Consider the following 21,826-nt stretch of genomic DNA (forward strand, 5'->3'; position numbering starts at 1 on the left):
TAGAAAGTCTTAAATATCTTTATTTCTTCCATGACCCAGTGATAACTGTGTAGAGCATTGTTCAGTTTCCATAAGTATGTGGGGTCTTGGTTGTTTCTGTTGTTGTTATTGTTATTGTTCTACTGTTGTTTTTCTTGTTGAAGTACAGCATTAATACAAAGGGATCAGATAAGATGGAGGTTATTTCAATCTTCTTGTATCTCCTGAGGTTTGCTTTGTGCCTAATTATATGGCCAATTTTGGAGATGGTTTTGTAAGCATATGAAAAGGCATATTTGTTTGGTAGTGAAAGGTACTAGAGACATATCTATTGGATTTATTTGCTATATACGATCTGTTAATGTCATAATTTGTATTTAGTTTCTGTTTCAATGACCTTTCAATTGGAGAGAGTAGGGTGATGAAGTTTCCCACTATTACTGTGTGGGGTTCAATGGGTGATTTGAACTTTAGTAATGTTTCATTAATGAATATGGGTGTCCTAGCCTTTGGTATGTAGATGTTCAGAATTGAGGCATCATCTTGGTGGATTTTTTTTTCTTTGATAAATTTGAAGTGTCCTTCCCCATCACTTTTGCTTACTTTTTGCTGATAACGTTAGATATTAGAATGGCTAGTTTTAGATTCATTTTTTGGGTCTGTTTGCTTGGAATAAGCTTTCCAGTCCTTTACTCTGAGGTAGTTTCTATATTTGTTGCTGAATTGTGTTTCTTGTATCCAGCAAAATGATGGATCCTCTTTATGTATCTATTCTAATAGCCTGTGCCTTTTTCATGAATTCAGACCATTGGTGTTGAGTCATATTAATGACTAACGATTGTTAGATCCTATAATTTTGACATTTATGGTTTTACTCTATATGTGTGAATCTCTTCTTTTGTTTTGCAATGAGATGATTAATTTCTTGTGTTCTCTTGAGTGTAGTTACCCACTGTATTGCAATTTGTATTCTAATATCCTCTGTATGGCTGGATTAATAGAAAAATATTCTCTAAATTTGAATTTTCCATAAAATATCGTTGTTTCTCCATTTATGGCAATTGAAAGTTTTGCTGGGTGTAGTAATCTGGGCTGATGTCTGTGTTCCCATCTGGCCTGTAAGACATCTGTCGAGGACCTTCTGGCTCTTAGAATGTCTGTTAAAGTTAGAGTGTTGAAAAGTTAGGTATAATTCTAACAGGTCTGACTTCATATATTGTTTGACCTTTGTCCTTTGCAGCTTTTAATACTCATCCTTTTTTCTGTACAAATTATTGTTCTAATAATTATGTGGTAGAAGGATTTTTTTCCAGTATAATCTATTTGGTGTTGTATAAACTTCTTGCAATTTACAGCAAGCTTTTTCTTTTTCTTAGGGAACTTTTCTTTCATGGTTTTTTGTAATCTATTTTCCTATTCTTTAAACTGGGAATTTTCTATTATTATTGTTCTTGGGTTTGGTCTTTTCATGGTTCCCTAATGTTGTGGCTGTTCTATGTTAGAAACATTTCAGATTTGTCATTTTCTTTGAGAGGAACATTGATTTCTTCTATGGAATCTTCTATGCCTGATTCTCTCTTCCATCTCTTGTATTCTGTTGTTCATGCTTCCATCTGTAGTTTTTGTTCTCTTTCCTAGGTTTTCCATCTCCAGTGTTGCCTCCATTTTAGATTTCTTTATTGTTTCTATTTCCATATTTAGGTGTCAAGCTGTTTTATTCATTTCCTTCACCTGATTGATTATATTTTCAGGTATTTCTTTAAGAGATTTATTGGTTTCCACTTTAGGGACTCTGTCTGCTTGATTTTATTTTAATGTATTTCTTTAAGGAATTTATTTCCTCTTTAATAGCTTCTATCATTTTCATGATATAAAAATTGAGGTCATTCTCTTGTTTTGCAGGTGTGATAAGATAGTCAAGATTTGGTGTTATAAGACATCAGTGTTTTGATGGCAGAATATTGGACTGCCTTTTCTTCATCATGTTGCTTGTCTTTAACCATCTGATTGCCACTGGTATTGGCTGGCCTGGTAGATACTGAGAGTAAGACGCCTCAGGAATTTATTCTCTTGGGTTGCTGAAGGCCTCCCAAAAGACAGACAGAGCTATGTACTGAGATGTGGAGTTCAGATCCTTGATTGCAGGGAGAGGTGTGAATGGGAAGAAAGATGGAGCTCCTGAAGGACAGTACAGTCACATGGATTCTGGGCTTGTTTTTGGGACAGGATGCAAGAGAATAGGGCACAGTGTCCCACTGGTTCTCCTAAGTTGAACCAACCTCCATGGAGGCAGGCAGAGTTGAAGCCAAAACAAGAGGAAGTTAGAACTCAGATTGGGAGAAAAAATGATATGATCTATATATTGGAACAACATGAATTATTGCTGCTTACTGAGTTCTGTATAAATAAAGAAGCACTCTGATAGTCAGACAGGTTACAAGAGTCTTGCTACCACTTTATTTGACTCATGTCTTCCTCACTGATTTCTTACCTCCACAGTGGGACCTGGCAATACTGGGCCTAGCTCACAGCAATATATTAAAGAACCCCTCAGAATAGGACCAAATCTTTGCCAGATACATCTGACAGAAGATTAATATCCAAAACATGAAAAGAACTAAAAAAGTAAAAGTACCAAATAATCCAAATGAAACGGGCTAGTAGTCTAAACAGGGAACTCTCAACTGTAAATATTAAAAAGCATAAGAAATAATACAAAAAATTGATCATTCTTAGTTATTAAGGAACGGCAAATAAAAAAATGTTACATTCTTTCTCACCCCAGTAAAAATAGTTAAGATGAACAAAACAATTGACAACAAATGCTGGTAAGGTTTAGGAAAAGGGGATTCCTTACTCACTGATGATAATAAAGCAAATTGGTGCTGCCATTCTAGAAATCAGTGACATGAGTTCTCAAAATATCTATGAAAATGTATAAATAAATCTTCTGTATGACCCAGCTATACCTCTCCTTCACTTATACACAAGGAAACCAACATCAAGCTTATTTCTGAGAATTCCAAACCTACTAATTTCTGTGATTCCTTGCTATATAAACTTAGTAGGAAAGTACAAGTCAAAAAATTTACTGACATGTGCCGTCAGTAAGTGATCTTGGAAATTTTTGGTACTTCTTTCTCAGAGAAGAAACACATGAGAGGGTAATCATAGTTATATCCAGTGATTTTTCTCCTAGGGATGATAAATTGAGATCTTAGAGCCTCTTTATTCTGTAGTCTCTGCCCCTGAATAGCAGGGAATGAATTTGTATAATTAGCTTCAGTGGGATACAACTCCCAGGGGGCACCTATAACTTATAGTTACCAAGACTGAACATATCGCATGTCTTTACCAGAAGAAACAATCCAGGTTCTTTCCCATATGTCTGGTACTTTCATCTTTTTCTTTTGGACAGACCTTCTGTCACTCATACCTAATCTTCCTTGAGCAAGTAAAATTAGAAGGAGTTAGCTCATGGTGAGTATATATTGCCAAGCCTATATAGTCTAACAGATGTTGAAGGAAATGGAGAATGGAGTGGTTGATAGAAAGAGCATTAACTCTTCAGCATAGGTGAGAGAACCTGCTATTTCATGTAGAAGTTGCTCTGAGAAAAAATAGAATCACTAGGATATTTACTTTAGGTTACATTTTCATAGTGACCATTTACTTTGAATTTATATTATTGTAGGTAGATTGCTTAGGAGATAATATGGCTTTGTGTTTTGTTTTGTTTTGTTTTGTTTTGTTTTGTTTTGTTTACAGGAACACGATAACACTATGATACCCAACAACTCCCCTGAACAAGCTGTGTAGTGAATTAGTTTATCACCATAAGTTATACATGGTAGAGACTGGTGACAATTTACAATGAAGTTGTTCTCTTCTAGTTATGAGAGATCTTATGATCTCAACCAAGGAAGCCCCAATGCCATTCTATCTCAGCCTAGAACTAGTATTCATGACTTTTCACAATACACTTCTTTGGGACTATCCCAGGCTTCTCCTGATAGACCAGCCCCCATTTCTACTCCTACATTCCTTTTGTATGTTGTGCTTTCTAGAATTTCTCTTCCACAAGAAAGAGTCTGCTTGCTTTTTATCCAAGATATTAGTCTCTAAAACCTGAATTTATATATACACAGCATATTCCTGTCTCTTCTGTACAGTGTGAAGATGAGAACAGATTACAAGACCAAGATGTTTTATGTATTTTTTTTAATTTAAGGGAAGGTAGATACATGCAGTGCCATACAATAAAATATTATGCAGTTATTCATTTGAGTTTTCCACATTTTGGGAAATCTCAGGGCTCAGGACATGTGGAGTACAATGGCTGTCCATGTTTTTGATCATGATGTCTCCCAGGCCAGTGAAGGATATTGGGCAAGTTTTTTATTAATCAGTTCACAAATAAGGAGAATGAAAAAATAACTTCAAGTTTTCTCCCCTATGTTGTGCACTAAATATTTGCAGAGGATGGACATTGGATCAGGGTCTTTGCATACATGCCCAAGCATATGAAGATCAAGTATGAGGTGATGCTGAGAATAGAAACAGGTAATCTGAAATTTTGTTCTCACAGCAACTATTTCCTTTCTGTTTGCTGAAAATCATCTGTGTAGATGCAGATGAATTCATGTCTGTGTCCACTTAAATTAATTTGCTCTATTGATTAAAATGAATATACAGATTTTTGAAAAGACACTACAAAGACCTTTGGTGCATAAGCACTGGAATAAGATGAGCTAAAGAAGAAAACTGGGGAAAAGCAGAGGTCTACTATTAAGTCCTCTCTATCACAGACCATGTAGATTTGGAAACAATAGAGAAATATGGGCTTCACTATTTTTCTTTATTCACTTGCTCAATCAGAGGTCTCATGATCAATTAGACTCTGTTATCAAGACATTCACATCATTTTTCTCCTTGTTACAGCCCTTATTTTTATCTTATGATACAGAAAGCTTTGGTTACTCTTTGCAGTTTGCATATGTGAAAATTTCATATTGCTGTACCTCTGTCCTTAGTTTTCTCTATTCTAATTGCCGTTTGTTGTCTCTGAACCACAAGGAAAAATCCTAATTTATAGCAGGATTTTTTTCAATGTAGTCAGTACACAGCCTTGTGTATCATCCATCCATAACTACCTTGCTAGGTGTTTTTTGGGAGTTCTAGGTACATTTGGGGAGTTGTCCTGGACTATGTCTATCATGTCATTCTTTGCATTTCCTTTTACCACTGTCCACTTAAACAATTTTGCTAGGAATACTAGCTTCCTTAGTTGATTCTTGCATATTCTCCTTTAATATTCCAGGCTAAAATTCCTTATTTTCATACCTCCAACTAGATAAATCTTTTGTCAGACACCCATCCTCAAGAACTCCATTTCTGACTTTACCAAACCAGATTGCATTCGAAGATGCCCTCTAAATCCATTCAGCAAATAAACGTTAGCCTAGTGTTTAATTATTCGGTACTATAACTGCCACTTCTTCCATCTCGACTTCTTGGAGGTGGAAATGTTAGTACATAAAAAACTGTATGTGTATTTTTACAGAATCAAACACAGGCCTGTCCAAGGAAACTTTTCTTGAAAAAGAGTTTCAACAAAATTTTAAGAATCAATAAAAGCCTAACTCAAGTCTTTGAAACTTACTAATGTAACTAAACATATTTTTCCCAGCAATACCAGACACAAGGAAGAAAACAAGTAGATTGTTTTTTATGAGTGAGCTTCTCAAAAAGATTTTATTTATAATGTGATTTTTTTTAAATAACAGTTTGGTTGTTGATTTTACTGTAGGTAAGAATTCAGGAAATAGGTTAACACTGCAGTGAAAAATACTCCTTTGTAGTTGTTGTATAAAATCTAGACTCTTGCAGATGCTGGGCAAACTTTAAACACTGGGCCATAGCTCCAGTCCATATGTCTTCTGGGTTCTTCCAAACATAGCATATAGCATTCAGAGCATCTGTTTTATCTATCAGATTAAGGTTCTTTCTTTCTGCTTCTTCTTTGTCATGTATATTAGCTTTATCACTGAATGTGTTCATTATGTTGATCTTAAACCTATCTTTAAAGAAGCAACATTTAATTTTCTAGGGAATAAAATCATGCTGCTGACTAAATATCTTCTTACCTTAATTACATTTAAAAAGAGGGATTTTTACTCAGAGATGGAAGATATTTGGTGATTTTATATGCAAAGGGAAGGACAAAGAAAATGATTATTGGGTATTTTCCGAATGGATGTTTAGAAGAATTTTTATTTATATTCTGAACACAACCATGAATGTCAATTCCTTGTAAATGTATTCTAAAATTTAATTTCTGGGTGTATTCCTCTGATTACATTTGTTTCAACTACAAAAGATTTAGGAAAGAACTATGAGCCACATGAGCCACGTGTTGCTGACTCAGGAAAAGCTTAGCATTGTTAAGGGAAGGATACATGGTAAGATTGCCTAAAAATATTATTGGAGGGGAAAATAGGATAACTTTTTGGGACATGTAGGTATATGTGCTAGGAATTTAATGAATTAGAACTGAATGAAGAGCCAGTGTAATAAGTGGCCACATTTTTTCTCTACCTTCCTCCTATATTATTTATCTTGTCTCTTTATAGCAGTTTTTTAAAAGATATAGTTAGTGAAGGTTTTGACAGATGCCCAGATTTTAGTAGAAATGCTACAGAAATAGAAAGTTACTTGTTTATGTGTTTATTGATACATTAATTTAGCTGACAAAACCATGTAAACTTTTCCTCTATGTCTAATATGTCCTGGTATTGAGGCCTGATAGAAATGGGAATCAACCAGTCAGCCATGAAATGTATCATATAAACAAAAAGGAAGATATTAAAAAGATACAGGTGTCTAAAAAGGAAAAAGATCTCAAAAGAAATGGATATAGAGAAGGAATAATCATTTTCACAAGCAAAAAACCTTTCTGAATGATCAGAATTTAGTGTAACTACTGAAAAATATTGAGAAGTGAGATTGGGAATCAGAGGGGATCCATCATAGATAAAGGATTTACAATAGTTTTACACACTTACTCCTTTCATCTCAATATTTCCAAAGGTTCTCTGATCTTCATGTTATTTAAACTTTGAAGAGTTAATAGTTCTAAGTATAAATAAGAAAAAAACCAAAAACAAAAAAAACAAAACAAAACAAAAAAACAAACAGAAGCCTCCCAAAGGAAAAGTTAATAAGATCACCTTTTTTCTAATATTTTTATTTTCTATATTCTTTGTTTACATTCCAAATGATTTCCCCTTTCCCAAATCCCCCTTCCCCATATGTAGCATAAACCTTCTTCTCTCCATCCATTCTCCAATCACCTCCCTCCTTTTTCTCTGTCCTTATATTCCCCTCCAATGCTAGATCAATCCTTTCCAGGATCAAGACCCTCTCCATACTTCTTCATGGGAGTCATTTGTTATGCGATTTGTGCCTTAGGTATTCAGGGCTTCTGAGCTAATTAATATCCACTTATCAGAGATTGCAATCCATGTGTATTCTTTTGTGATTGGGTTACCTCACTTAGGATGATATTTTCCAGATCAAACCATTTGCCTACAAATTTTGTGAATTCATTGTTTCTAATTGCTGAGTAGTATTCCATTGTGTAAATATACCACATTTTCTGTGTTCATTCCTCCTTTGAGGGGCATCTGGGTTCTTTCCAGCTTCTGGCTATTATAAATAAGGCTGCTATGAACATAATGGAGCATGTGTCTTTATTGCATGCCGGGGAATCCTTTGGGTATATGCCCAGGAGAGGTATAGCAGGGTCCTCTGGAAGTGTCATGTCCAGTTTTCTGGGGAACCTCCAGACAGATTTCCAAAGTGGTTGTACCATCTTACAGCCCCACCAGCAGTGGAGGAGTGTTCCTCTTTCTCCACATCCTTGCCAACACCTGCTGTCTCCTGAGTTTTTGTCCTTAGCCATTCTGACTGGTGTAAGGTGAAATCTCAGGGTTGTTTTGATCTGCATTTCCCTAATGACTAATGATGTTGAGCACTTCTTAAGATGCTTCTCGGCCATCCAAATTTCTTCAGGTGAAAATTCTTTGTTTAGATCTGTACCCCATTTTGAATAGGGTTATTTGGTTCCCTGGGGTCTAACTTCTTGAGTTCTTTGTATATATTGGATATTAGCCCTCTATCAGATGTAGGGTTGGTGAATATCCTTTCCCAATTTGATGGTTGCCATTTTGTCCTTTTAACAGTGTCCTTTGCCTTACAGAAACTTTGTAATTTTATGAGGTCCCATTTTTCAATTCTTGATCTTAGAGCATAAGCTATTGGTGATCTGTTCAGGAACTTTTCCCCCATGCCCATGTCCTCAAGGGTCTTCCCCAGGTTCTTTTCTATTAGTTTCAGTGTGTCTGGTTTTACATGGAGGTCCTTTATCCACTTGGAGTGAGGTTTAGTACATGGAGATAAGAATGGATCAATTCACATTCTTCTGCATGCTGACCTCCAATTGATCCAGCACCATTTGTTGAAAAGGCTACCTTTTTTTCCACTGGATGTTTTTGGCTCCTTTGTTGAAGATCAAGTGACCATAGGTATGTGGGTTCATTTCTGGATCTTCAATTCTATTCCATTGGTCCACTTGTCTGTCACTGTGCCAATACCATGCAGTTTTTACCACTATTGCTCTGTAGTATTGCTTATCAGTATCCCTGACTTCAAGATCACCTTTTTAATGAGTGAGAAAATGTGTACTCCTAGGTTTGATAGTCATAAGACTTTATGTCCAGTTATCTCAATAAATAAAAAGACATGGTGTATGTTTCCCAATCTTTCTCTCCCATAGGTGTCTACCTTATTTGTCAACAACATGAAACCAGGAAACCAAACAAATATTTTAGGATTTTTGCTTCTGGGATTTTCCCAATATCCAGAGTATCAACCCATGCTTTTTGGACTATTTCTGATCATGTTTGTTGTCACTGTGCTTGGGAATCTGCTCATCATTCTGGCTGTCAGCATTGATTCTCACCTGCATACTCCCATGTACTTCTTCCTATCTAATCTGTCTTTTTCTGACATTTGTTTCATCTCTACGACTATCCCTAAGATGTTGGTGAACATCCAAACACAGAGCAAGTCCATCACCTATGCAGAATGTATCACCCAGATGTATTTTTTCATGGTCTTTGCAGGCATGGACATATGTCTCCTCACTGTGATGGCCTATGACCGATTTGTGGCCATCTGTCACCCCCTTCACTATTCAGTCATTATGAACCCACATCTAAGCAGCTTACTGGTTCTTGTATCATGGGTTATTAGCTTTTCATATTCTCTGATACAGAGTCTATTGATGCTGCGGTTGTCCTTCTGTTCCAATCAGATAATTAAACACTTTTACTGTGAACATGCTAGAGTACTCACTATAGCCTGCTCAGATACTCTAATCAATCATATCCTACTTTATATACTGATATGTGTCCTTGGCTTCATTCCTTTCATAGGGATCCTGTATTCCTACTCTAAAATTGTTTCTTCCATTTTGAAAATTCCATCAACAGATGGAAAATATAAGGCATTTTCTACCTGTGGTTCTCATCTATCAGTAGTTTCTTTATTTTATGGGACAGGTCTTGGTGTGTATCTTAGTTCTGATGCAACTTCCTCTTCTTGGAAGAACATGGTGGCCTCAGTAATGTATACAGTGGTTACCCCCATGCTGAACCCTTTCATCTATAGCTTGAGGAACAAAGACATTAAGAAGGCCTTAAAAACACTTGGGACAATACTTTTTTTTAAGTGATAATTTCACTAGTTTTAGTATTGTGAGATCACAAAAGTAAAGCAGGGGGCTAAAGAAATTCTGTCCCTTAATCATGTACAAATTTTAATCAATTTATTCTTCTGTCTTTCATCAAAATTATACTGTTAATACTTTTATCTGAAACTCATAAGATACCTCATATGTTATACACAATTCTATTCTCCTCTCTTTTATATGACATATTTTTTCACTTCAGTTTAATGTTCACATTTCTGTAAGTTAATACAACCATTCAAATATCAATTCCTTAATTATCTAATAAAAGTTATGAAATAACATTTTATTTATTTATAAACAGTTCATTTATAGAACTTAAGTTCATTTGTAGGTTTACAATACTTGTATCTATAAATGCTACATTAATTAAACACATGCTAGAATGTGTGTTGCTTTTAGACATTCCTTTCTGTTCAGGCTGGAGTTTACCATGAATTCTCTACACACCATTCAGAAATCACCACTGAGATTTCAGACTGAAAATTTCTATTGGAGAGAAAATTTTATCTTGGTACTATATACTGACTAAAATAGTTTCCTGTGATGTGAATATTTTTGTCTTCCTGTTTTCTATGCTAAAATGTTAAAACAGTGTGATTTCATTAAAAAGGGAGGAATTGGGAAGCAATTTGGTTGATTTCTAATGGTGTTCTCAGGAATAAAGCTTCATATAGAAACAGAAGTCCCTAGGGAGCTTTCTTGCCTCTGCTAAAACAGGAGAACATAGAAAAGTGCCATCTATGAACCAGAAAATTGGCTCTCAGTAGAAGTCATTTCTTAATTTTAAATTTCCCAATCTCCATATGTGTGAGAAACAAACTTTATTATATATCAGGTACTTAATCTAAGAGATTTGTGATTATGATCTGAACATATTATCACATATTACTAAAGGATATAAATTAATCTTGAAACTTAAAATGTCTATAATGTCACATGTCAATGTCAGAGATGCACTCTGTTAGCGGGCAGCAACAAATCCAGAAAGACCACAACAGGCCAAACAGTTCCATGTGAGGTTTATTGAGAAGGAAAAGGGCAAAGATGACAGTGGAAAGAGAAGTGGGGAAGGGGGCAGTGTGCTCCTCTTATATATATAACAGATGGTGACACGGTCGCAGGTAAAAGTGAGACCAATGGATTCTGTGAATATGGTGGCTGTTGCCTTGACAAAAGGTGTACAGGTCTCACTGTTGCCTATGTGATGTCACAGGTTTTTCAGGTCCTGGTACCAACACACTCCAATGGGGAGGGCAGAACTTAGAAAATCTCTACAATGTAATGGAAATGATTCATAAAAGATATGACTGAAAATGTGAAAATAGCTATTTAAAAGATGTACTCTGATGTTTTATTTTATCTTACTATTTGCATAGTGTTCCATGAGTATGTCTCAGCTCACCTGCAGAAACTGTTTTGCTTTTGAATGGTAACCCCACCATGAATGGATAGAAATATGCAAGTTTGATTAAAGAAGATTAAAAACAGCCACTTTAATGGGATAACCTATCTCTCCATTTATTTGAACTTTAACTAATGAGAAGGTGTAGGCCAATTCTCTTCCCATTTGGTTATGTAAAAAAGAAATAGAAAACTGGCCTATTAAAGTTATGCCTTTGTAAATAATGATCTTGGGGCATCACTATAAAATTTTAAGCCCATCTGTCTTAGAGCTACAGTTTATAGTCCATCATCTAGGGAAGTTAAGATAGAAAGCTGGAGGCAAGAAATGATGCTGAGGCCATGGAGGAGTGCTACTACTGGCTTTCTCCTTTCCTCATTGGTTGTTCAATCCCATTTATTACTTTTCTCATTATTTACTTTTACTAATGAAATTTTAATTAAATTAGTTATGTCACTTTCCCCCTTCTTTTTCCTTCTTCCAACCCTTCTTATGTCCCTTAGCTCCAAGCCATTCCATATAACACTACCCAAAAACCCTTTCAAATTCATGACTTCTATTTTTTGATAATTATTGTTTATATATCACACACACATGTACACCACACATACACACAGAGAGAAAACTGCACTGTGTCTATTTGTTATGGTTTCTGTGTATATAGTTTCAGTGCTAATCCGTTTGTTTTGGATAACTAATTCAAAGGGCCCATTTATAAAAACAGATGATGCTCTGTCTCAGTAGTCATTAGCTGCCAATAGTTTTGTCTAGAGGGAGGACGCTGTAAGAATTCCTCCATCTGTGTTAGCATAGCTATGGATATTATTCAGGTCTTGTTTAGATACCATGGATATAGTTTTTGGTGATCTCTAGGAGTCACCTCTCATAGCAGACTTTCTGGTCTCCAAGATTTTCCTATCTTTTCTGCCCCCTCCTTTTGTTCCTTTGAGCCTTTTATGCAGAAATTGTGTATAAATGCACCTGTTGAAGCTTGTCTCCTTGATGTCTTGATCTCGGCATCTGGGTCTTGTTCTCCGTAATGGTCTTCTAGCTCCTTCTCTAAATACAAATTTTTCATGGATCTAGAAATTATGTTTGAGAACTGGTTTGAACAAGTGAATATTTCAATCACGTGAGAGTGCTAATATGTTAGCCTGTTCTCTTATAGAAGCAAGGACAGCTTAGGTGTGACACTGTCCACAATGACCTGGGCCCTCCCACATCAATCAGCAATCAAGAAATGCACCAGAGGTTTGTGTAGAGGCCAATCTTGTGAGGGAATTTTCTCATTTCAGATTACCTCTTCAAACATTACTCTACTACTATCACTGTATAGTTAGTCTATTATTCACAGGGAACATGTGAAGACACTTTTGAAAGATATATTTGTCACTGCTGGCCTAGATACACAACTTCCCTTTGTAAAACGGACATAAATGAATACAGGCAATCCCTGCCATTGGGGGGGGGGGGGATAAGGAAGCTGCCCTCAGAGGATCAACAAGGGCACATTGTAGGACTGCCTTCATCCTTTAAATACTTTGGAGCCATAGACAATGATTGTATCTGTCAATCTTGATTCACAAACAGCCTAGAATAACTGCCCTCTGAAAGGATCCACTGAGCAGCTGACTGAAACATCAGTATGCAGAGACACACAGCCAAACATTAGACAGAGATCAGGAAGTCTTGCAGAAGAGTTGAGGGAATAATTGAGGAAGCCAGAAAGGTTGAGGTCTCTACAGAAGACCAACAAAGACAAGTAACCTAGATGCTTGAAGGCTTCCAGAGACTGAACCTTCAACCAAAGAGCATAAAAGGGTTGGACATAGGCCCCCACATGTATGTAGGAGATGTGCTCTTTAGTCTTCTTGTGTGTCCTCATACTACTGGAGTGGGGGCTTACACTGACTCTGTTGCCTGCCTGTGGATCCTGTTTCCCTAATTGGGCTTCATTGTCTGACAACAATGTGCCTAGCCTTGTAGAGACTTGCAGTGCCAGGGTGTGTTGATACCGAGCTGGAAGACCTCAACCTTCTGAGATGTGAAGGGTAGATATCATAGGAGAAGCCTTGAGTGGAGGGGACCAGGAAGAGAGTGGGTGCTGAATGATGAGTCTTCTACTCTTTCTGGGGCCTACTCTCAGCAACTGAGGAAGGGGTAAGTCATTTTCCCCAGTTGTGCCTGGCTTCAGGAAGAGGTGTAGCATGATAAGTCAAAGTTTAGCTCCTTCCCCATTCATGGTGCTTATCTCCACTACCAGTAACTTGCATAATTAGAAGAACCAAAAACTCTCCACTTTTTGAAATTGTTTAAAGGGAAGAGGTCACTGAATGCTTTAGTTTTACCAAATATTACTGGAAACATTAAAAGCAGCAAGGTAAGTCAGTTTACTAATATACCTGATGATCACCTGCTAAGTTTCTGAAAAAACTCTATAAGACATTTTGCGTATTTATTTCCAACGACCTAGATGTCCCCTGAAACCAGTGAATTCTAATAGTTAATTTTTATTCAGGCAGTGCCAGAAATAAGAAGAAAGTTTCAGTAACTAGAGATTCTTGAGGGAATGAATAGTTCTCAACTTTTGAAAATTGATCAAAATAGCTGAAAACAGACAGGGAAGGAAACCGTCCCATTTTGTAATCACTACACTTGAGAAACAGACAGGGGAGGAAATGGGAGGGATAGGCCAGGAAAAAAGGTTTCAGAGACTTTCTAAAATTGTTTTATGGAGCTCTACGTGCAGATTTGTTGAAATTTAGACAAAAATATTCACAAAGAACTCTGTTCTGTAGATGACCTAATCTTGGCTCACACCACTGAGGAGGAAAATTAAAAGGAAACAAAAGTATGTTTAGAGACCCTCCAAGCCATGAAGTTCAACATTTCAGCCAAAAAAGCTCAGCTCTGTTTACATTAGTTCACATACTTAGATGAAAACTTAGAGAAAAGAAGCAGTCACCTTTCCATAACCATGTTTCAGCCATTCTGCAAATTCCCACTCCCATATCAAATAAACAAATGTGGAGACTTCTGGGAGTGGGTAGAGACTGCTCGATATTGATGATGGTATTCACTGAGATGGCTGGGCCCCTTTATGAAAGCAACAGGGTTATGCCACCTTATGAATGAACTAAACCTGAACATAGGGTGTTTACAGACTTGTGTCTTTCCCATCTTTCCCTTGTCATCACAGACATCACTAAGCCATTCCATCTGTATATGGATGAGTCCAGAGGACTTGTCTGTGAGAATTTTGTGCAAACTCTGGGGAAAATCATTATCATATCTGTCCAAGAGACTTGATCCAATTGCACCAAGATGGCTGGCATGTATAAGGGTCATAATTTCCACAATTCTGCTAGTAAAGCTAAAGGGAGAGAAAGGAGGAATGCTTACAAATTAAATTTTGGATGCAAATTCTTCGTGACAAACCTGCATTCTGTGGAGGCCTTCTTGAGATGCACACTCAAGAAAAGAATATTTAACATTTGGGTGACCCAATATCATACCCTACTTCTGAATCAACTCTGCATTTGATTCCTTAAGACCTTAGCACTCAATCCAGTCAGTCTGTGGACAGATGATAACCATATCGTTGCATGACTGTCTTAAAATAACTGGCCTGATCCAGTCTATCAGGCTTGACCTGAATGACCTCCTGGTAGTGGTACCAGATGGGGTTCTGTTCACAGATGACACCAATTTCTTCTGAGACTGGATCAGGCCAGAATGTACAGTGGAGATGACACAAGCTAAGACTATCTGGAAACTATCTTCAAGCATGACAATCTCAGTTCAGGGAGCTGAGTTTCTAGCTTTAACTCACACACTATACTGGAGGAAAGGCAAAGGTGTTAACATACACATTGATAGTCAATGTGTTTTGTCATATTAATGTAGCTGTCTATTCAGAAAAAAAGGGATTGCTAACCTCAGGAGGAAAAATATTAAAAATAGGGAAATAATCTTATATCAATTGGAAGCTCTCTTGTTACCCAAAAGGGTTTTCATTAGTCATTGTAAAGGACACCATAAAGGAGCTTCCACAGAGTTCAGAAGCAATAGACTGGCAGACTTGGCCATCTAGGAAGTAGGGTCTCTTGAACTTTTGTTAAGTAGCCCTGCCATAGCCTACTTTACAAAACTTCCTGAAAATATCCCAGGGTAAAATTGACTTGGCAAAAAAAACCTGGTTAAATGAGATACAAAAACATGATAAATGCTGTCTGATGGCAGACCCATCCATCCTGTGAATCTAGGAAAGAGACTGGTTATGAATCTTCATGAAGCTACCCACCTAAGTTCCATAAACACCGCTGAAATTCTCAGACACTGGTTTCATGTCCCTAATTTGGAAAGATTGGTGAAAGGCACAATTTTTAGATAGGCCACTTGTGTTCAGATAAACTCTAAATGGGGAAAGACAATCCCACAAAGAATATGTGCTTGAGGAAATGAGCCCAGGAAACACTGGGAATTGGGAGTTAGCTGAATCAGACCCATTGTTTTTTATATAAATATTTTCTGGTTATTGGAGACACCTCAGGATAAGTGGAAGAATACTATACAGAGTATCTGTTCCATTAGATATTAAGGTACATCTTCAGAAAATAAGTTCTTGGATTAGACTGCCCATATATTTGGGGTCCACAAAGGTCTGACCTTATGGCCATAATTAAAATCTGAGAAAGGTATTAAATATTAACTAGAAAGTGTATTGTTCATAAAGGCCTTAAAGCTTAGGCCATGCAGAAAGAATTAATGAAATCCTTAAGGAAACACTAACCAAATTTTTCCTGTAAACTAGCAAAAATTTAGCCAACCTTCTATTCTTTGTCCTGATCATGATCCAATATACTCCTTACTGGATTTGGCATAATTCTTTTGAAATTATGTTAGGATGACAACCTCCCACCCTCCCCAAACTCTGAGATATTTCCTGAAGAAAAAATGCCTAATCATTCCCTTTCAGATTTTGCAGAGAACTCAACAGGCTACTGAAGAGATTGGCCTGTTACAAAGAAAAACCTAACATTTTCCACTTTTGAACCTGCCCACAAAATTCAACCAGTAAACTTGGTCTCAATAAAGAAGGTCCCTGTCCAGATCCTGGAACCTGTCTGGAGGGGAACTTATCTATGTATCCTCACCAACTCAACTACAACCAAAGTAGCTGGTATCAGCCCCTGAACAACAGAATAGTGAGGATGATGACAGACTGTCATTTTTACCTCAGGAAACATAAATGATTAAGGAGAATCAGTGTTTACTCGCCTAGGATACACAATTTCCATCAGCCCTAAATTTGGACATGGGAATTTAGGAAAACTGGTGATAGGAAACTGTATTTTGGATAGATCTCTGCCCTCTTATGTCCTTTCTGGGAGTGAAGAAAATATTGGTCTGAGGAAGGAACAAAAATCTGAAAATTAGGTTGTGGAGAAGACAGGCTAAATAAAACCTTAAGGAATTATAATGTTATGCATGTCTTGCAAATGGTGAGTTGCCCAGCCAAGAACAAGGCTCCTGGATTATGTTCTCAAATTATGTGGCTTGTTTGTACTAATGGATTGCCTAAATTTGCTCCTCTGCCTAACTGCAAAGTCACACCCCAACTGTTATTGTAAGACCTCCAAAAACCCAGGGCACCCCGGCACCCCACACCTCAAAAGGTGATACCCAAATCACTCACGAGAAACAGTCTCGATGCAATAACATGAGGATTTCTTTATTCCAGAATTCTGGGGTCCACAGCCAAACACAGTGCAGGGATAGAAGACTGTGGACTTTGAGTGCCGAATTGCGACAGCTTTTATAAGTTTACAACAAAGCCAGTGAATCACAAACCAATCATTTCTTAGCATGGAGAGTCCGTGAAATGCAAGCCAATTGATTTGTACCACTCCATAGTTTTTAGGCCAATCAGTTTAAATTATCAGAGCCCGCGCTCAGTGGACTAATTACTTTCCTATTTTCTTGGAGTCTATAGCTGTGTGAACTCCTACATAGAGGTAATGGCATAAGCAGTTTACAGAATCAAGATAAGCTTAGCTCATTTCCAGTTACCTTGTGGGGCCAGGATCACCTATTCAAGGCCTTTTTGCCTAACTCTGAACAAAGGGCGGGGTCTGGAATGTGACCTTTTACCTAGTTTCTAACAAAGGGCACAAAGAGCAGGCTCTAGAATATGAAGTGTTTGGGGCTCCTTAGAAGGCTGGGGTTAGGCTGTATTTTCTATTCTTTCATTATTCCCCAGGTACATGTTCATAATGGAGAAGAGGGAAGGACACATATTGACTTGGATTTAATATTAATGAGGGTTAAACAGACCCAAGTGTGATCACTATCCTAATAAGGGCAGGGATACTGACACAACTGACCTAGGCACTTCAGCCTTGATTGTTGGGAACCAATACTTTAAGAAACTCAATAGATGTAGATCTAGGTCATTTGAAAATTCTATTTCCAGGAAGAAGAGCCAAGTTGATCTCTTGTAAGAAGTAGACCTACAGAACTGAAGAGGGTTTAATCCTGTTTTTATGGAACAGGGAGGACTTTGCATGCCCTTAGAAAAAGCTTGAGTTTACCAGGTCAACCAATTAGTGTTAATTAGGGCAAAACTTGCACTGGTCAGAAAAAAACTTCAAATAAAGTGAACAAAGAAGACAAAGATCAAGTAGTTGAGATCAGTCTCTTTTTATCTGGTTCCCATAGTTTAAGAACTTACTGTCAGTATTAGTTGTTGCCAGGTCCATGGCTTCATAAGGGGTAGTGTGACATAGTTACTGCCCTTGGAACATCATCAGACTGTGGAACCCTGTGTGTGATGGTAACTGCTATTTCCCTGAAATTGATTTGCTGTATCTTCTATTTGTTTTACATTCAGTCATTCTTTCTGGGGAGTATACCTCCCCCCATTACTCAGAGATAATCACTTCATAATAAACTACAGATGTGGTTCTCAGGAATGGAGATGGTCATGAGACTGTGGGGGATTCAAAACAGGCATTCTGCTTGACACTTAGAGCGATGAGAAAGACTATAGACAACATCACTACAGAGGCCATTAACGTGTAGATGGTCCTTTGTAAAACTGTTCATTATGTGACTTGGATTTAAACTTGGAATTATATAATGTACATGCACCTACAAGTTCAGTGACTGCTGTATTAATTGGTCAGGGTGAGCTTAGGAACATGAAGGACAAAAAGTTAAAATGATCTCAAGAAGAAAAGTCATGGCTAAAAAAAGTGTACTATTATCTATAGTAAAGTGTTAACAATTCTGTACTAGAAATATGTTTGATTTTTAGTTTGCATTACCATCTGAAAATCATCCTTTCATATCTAGATTATCTTCTTTCATGTTAAACATGATTGTATTAAAGTCTTACTATTGTTGTACTCCACAAAACATTTCTTCTGATCAAAAAGCTCATCTCATATTTATAAAGGTGCAACATGCTTACAGAATCTACTAATATTGACAAGCACTCACCACTTTGAAGTAGCTGGAAAGATATAATGGTGGAGTGGGTTTTTGAAGACAGAGTTATGATGCTAATTACATAGACTTAGTCTGGAAGGCCACAGCAGGATTCTTCAGAAGACAGTATACACTTTGAATCAACATTCAATATATACTACTGTTTCTTATAAAATCGTGATTTACTGGTCACGGAATCCAACAGTAGAAATGGGAGTGATTCTCCTCACTATGACTATAAGTGACCCAAGAAAAACATTGCTTCTAGATCCAATGATATTTTTTTTTTATTTGCTCTATTCATCTAGACATTTGATTTCAGCAAATGAGTGTTCCTGCCTGGAGACACAATAACCATTATATTGAACTAGAAGCTCAGGAATCATCCTGGCAAGTTTGGGTGTCCAGTGCCCTTACATCAACTGGCTACTAAAGGAATAATAATGTTATGAAGGGCGAATGATGCAGACTGTCAAGTAGCAGATTGCCTTACTGCAATGGGAGTAAGGGAAACTAGATCTGAAGTGCAGGAGATTCTTTGGCACATTTATTGATATTATTAGATCTTAGCATTGAGGACAAAGGGAAACTACAAAAACCTTATGCAAGTGGATTAAAACAGGTCTCAGAACTTTCAGAATTGAAAGTATGGGTCATTTATTCAGATTTAAAAAAAAACAAATATTGCTGAGGTCCTTACCCAGAATGGAGAAGTAAAGAACTGGTAGCAGAAATTAGTTATAAATACCAGGTATGGCCATATGATCAGTTTCACAACTGAGGATGGCGATAGTCATGGGTGATATTTATTCTATTTTGTTAAGAACATGTTTGTGGCTACTCCTGGACTCCCCTGCACAGTGCACTCCCCACTGACCCACAGCCTGATAGACGAACAGTTTCTTGTAGTCACCTCCACAGGCATGGCACAAGGCCTTGCCACACCATGGCAGGAGCAAGACACAGAATGCACATCTCATGCTCAGTGCCAAAGCTGATAATAGGGCCATTCTGAAAGGACTCCAGTCCATTTTTCAGAAGCAGGGAATGGCAGAGTCAGTGCACACCTGGCAGGAACATGGTTATTCAGCAACTTACATGAACAAGAATGGCAGCTTTGCCAATTTGAGAATTTATTCACGTGGATTGGTGTTACTGGAACTTCAGAGTTACGTGAGTGATGTGCAAGGCAAAAAGAAACCGTCAGTCTTTTGAACAAAATAGAAGAAAAAAATGAAAGACCTGAATCAAGACAGTACTGGGCTGGTGAAGAGATTAACATCCATAGTTCAAGGAATGACCACTGAGAGATATTGGCCTACTGCTGATGAGCACCTGGTTGAGTATGACATAGATGAAGTGATGATGAAGATTCACTCTGTCAAAACATCAAAATTCTACACTCAAAGCAGTTTGGAAATATTCTTGCCCTCAGCAGGGATGTTAATTTGACAGAGAGTGACTTGGCATATACCCAGGCCATCATGGGCAATGGTAAAGAAGACTACACTGGCAAAGATGTACTGATTCTTCGAGGTGGAGATGAAGGCATATTATGTCAAATTGTCTAACTGAAACCAAATATGGTCACTATGGTTAAGATTAATCAAATGGTAATTGATGGATGTAAGAAATAAATGCAGAGAACATGTGGAGATGTCTTGAACAATCTTAAAGGAGATTGCTATCAGGTTCTTCTAGAAGACTGTATCCCAGTACTGAAGAGGTATACCAAAGAAGGGAGAGAGTTTGATTATGTGATTAACTGTGCCTTCCCCCAGCCTTTGAGCAGGATTCCAGACCTCAGTGCTAGCCACAACTCCCCACCTATAGTGGAGTTCCATTGGACAAAGGTGTAGTCCATTGTTCCTCCAGATCAGCAACTTCCTGAATTAAGCAGGCAACCCATGGAGCAGTGGAGCCAATGCAAGCTAAGCAGCCAAACCAGTTCTCCTAAAAACACTCTGGAATTTGGTGGTAGGATTTTGCACCCAACTTTAAATTCTGAGTCAGTCATTAAAATTTGAACCTTAATCAGCAATCCATTGTCTTGGTCTCAATCCTTTCTTGTTTGTTCTTCCCATCCAGCCCCAGCTCCCTCTCCAAGTAACCTGTTTGATGTAGCTGTGGGTAGCTACAGATTGGCACCTGAATGTGTGGCTGGACACAGGGAGAACATTTGAGGGACACTGTCTTGGCAGAGCTTCACAGAAAATGGAAAAATATGGTATCCTGCATGGTGAGCAACATATGTACTAAATACTAGCACTAGTCTTAAATTTCATGCTTTTGAAGCTATTGTTGTAGGTGCAGAAGGATACAGGCGAGGTTAGTACATGGTTGACCCAATGCTGATCTCACTTAGGGGTTGACAGTAGAAAATAGAACAGAAAACGTCTAAACAGGCATTTGTCTTCAGCCTTCAAGAGCTGCTTCAGGTGAGAGGGGTAGGGTTTGAATAACAATGGTTAGAAGACCTTTTAGATCAGAAAGATTCTTGTTGCCCATGGTTTCGAGAGGAAAGAACTTTAGATAAGAGAACTTTGGAAAAAATTAGAGAAGCAGTAAGAACCACTCAGGCAGATAATACGACCCTCTGCCCCTGGGCGATTATAAAAGATGCTATTAATGAAGAGACCTTGCAGGCATAAGACAGCATGCAGGGAGAACTTGAGGAATCTAAGAAAGGAAGCCTGCCAGAAGGGCCTTTCTAAGAAAAAGGTCCTTTCAACTCTAAATTAGAAAGATATAGAGATACTACTGATGAGCTAACATTAGAGGAGGAAGGACATTCAGACAAAGGAGCTAGCAAATATTATGGTGAGGATTGGCCTACTAGCACATCTTCTGCTCTGCCTATGGCCTCTACTGCATGAGATGATCCCAGATGGATAGGTAACCACATACATTGGAGTATGCAATTAAGTTGTAGAAATTTACTAACAAGCTACAGGAGGTTTCGGTCTTTTCAGAAATGATTGTCCTAGGAACAGAGAGCAATCAGGTTATACCCGAGGAGTTTGTCCTTGATGCAGGAAGGGTAACCACTGGGCCAGGGAATGTAAATCTAAGACAGATATTCTGGGCCATCCTGTGTCTGGAAAGGAGCACAGGGGCAGCCTCAAGCCCCCAGATGCCCA

General features: G+C 37.7%; 1 protein-coding gene and 1 pseudogene across 1 annotated transcript; both read left to right on the forward strand.

Annotated features, from left to right (window-relative positions):
• The first annotated feature begins 8,839 nt into the window (after nucleotides 1-8,839).
• LOC127690133 (olfactory receptor 7A5-like) lies at nucleotides 8,840-9,775 on the forward strand. Its single transcript, XM_052189684.1, has one exon. The coding sequence runs from the start codon at nucleotides 8,840-8,842 to the stop codon at nucleotides 9,773-9,775; it is 936 nt and encodes a 311-aa protein (XP_052045644.1).
• Nucleotides 9,776-19,718: 9,943 nt separating this feature from the next.
• LOC127689818 (spermine synthase-like) lies at nucleotides 19,719-20,545 on the forward strand (annotated as a pseudogene).
• Nucleotides 20,546-21,826: the final 1,281 nt, after the last annotated feature.

This window comes from Apodemus sylvaticus, chromosome 7 (assembly GCF_947179515.1).
Source record: "Apodemus sylvaticus chromosome 7, mApoSyl1.1, whole genome shotgun sequence".
Taxonomy (NCBI): Eukaryota; Metazoa; Chordata; class Mammalia; order Rodentia; family Muridae; genus Apodemus; species Apodemus sylvaticus.

Bases quoted from the DNA above. Each gene is read 5' to 3' on its own strand.
- LOC127690133 (XM_052189684.1), top strand. From the start codon at position 8,840: ATGAAACCAGGAAACCAAACAAATATTTTAGGATTTTTGCTTCTGGGA.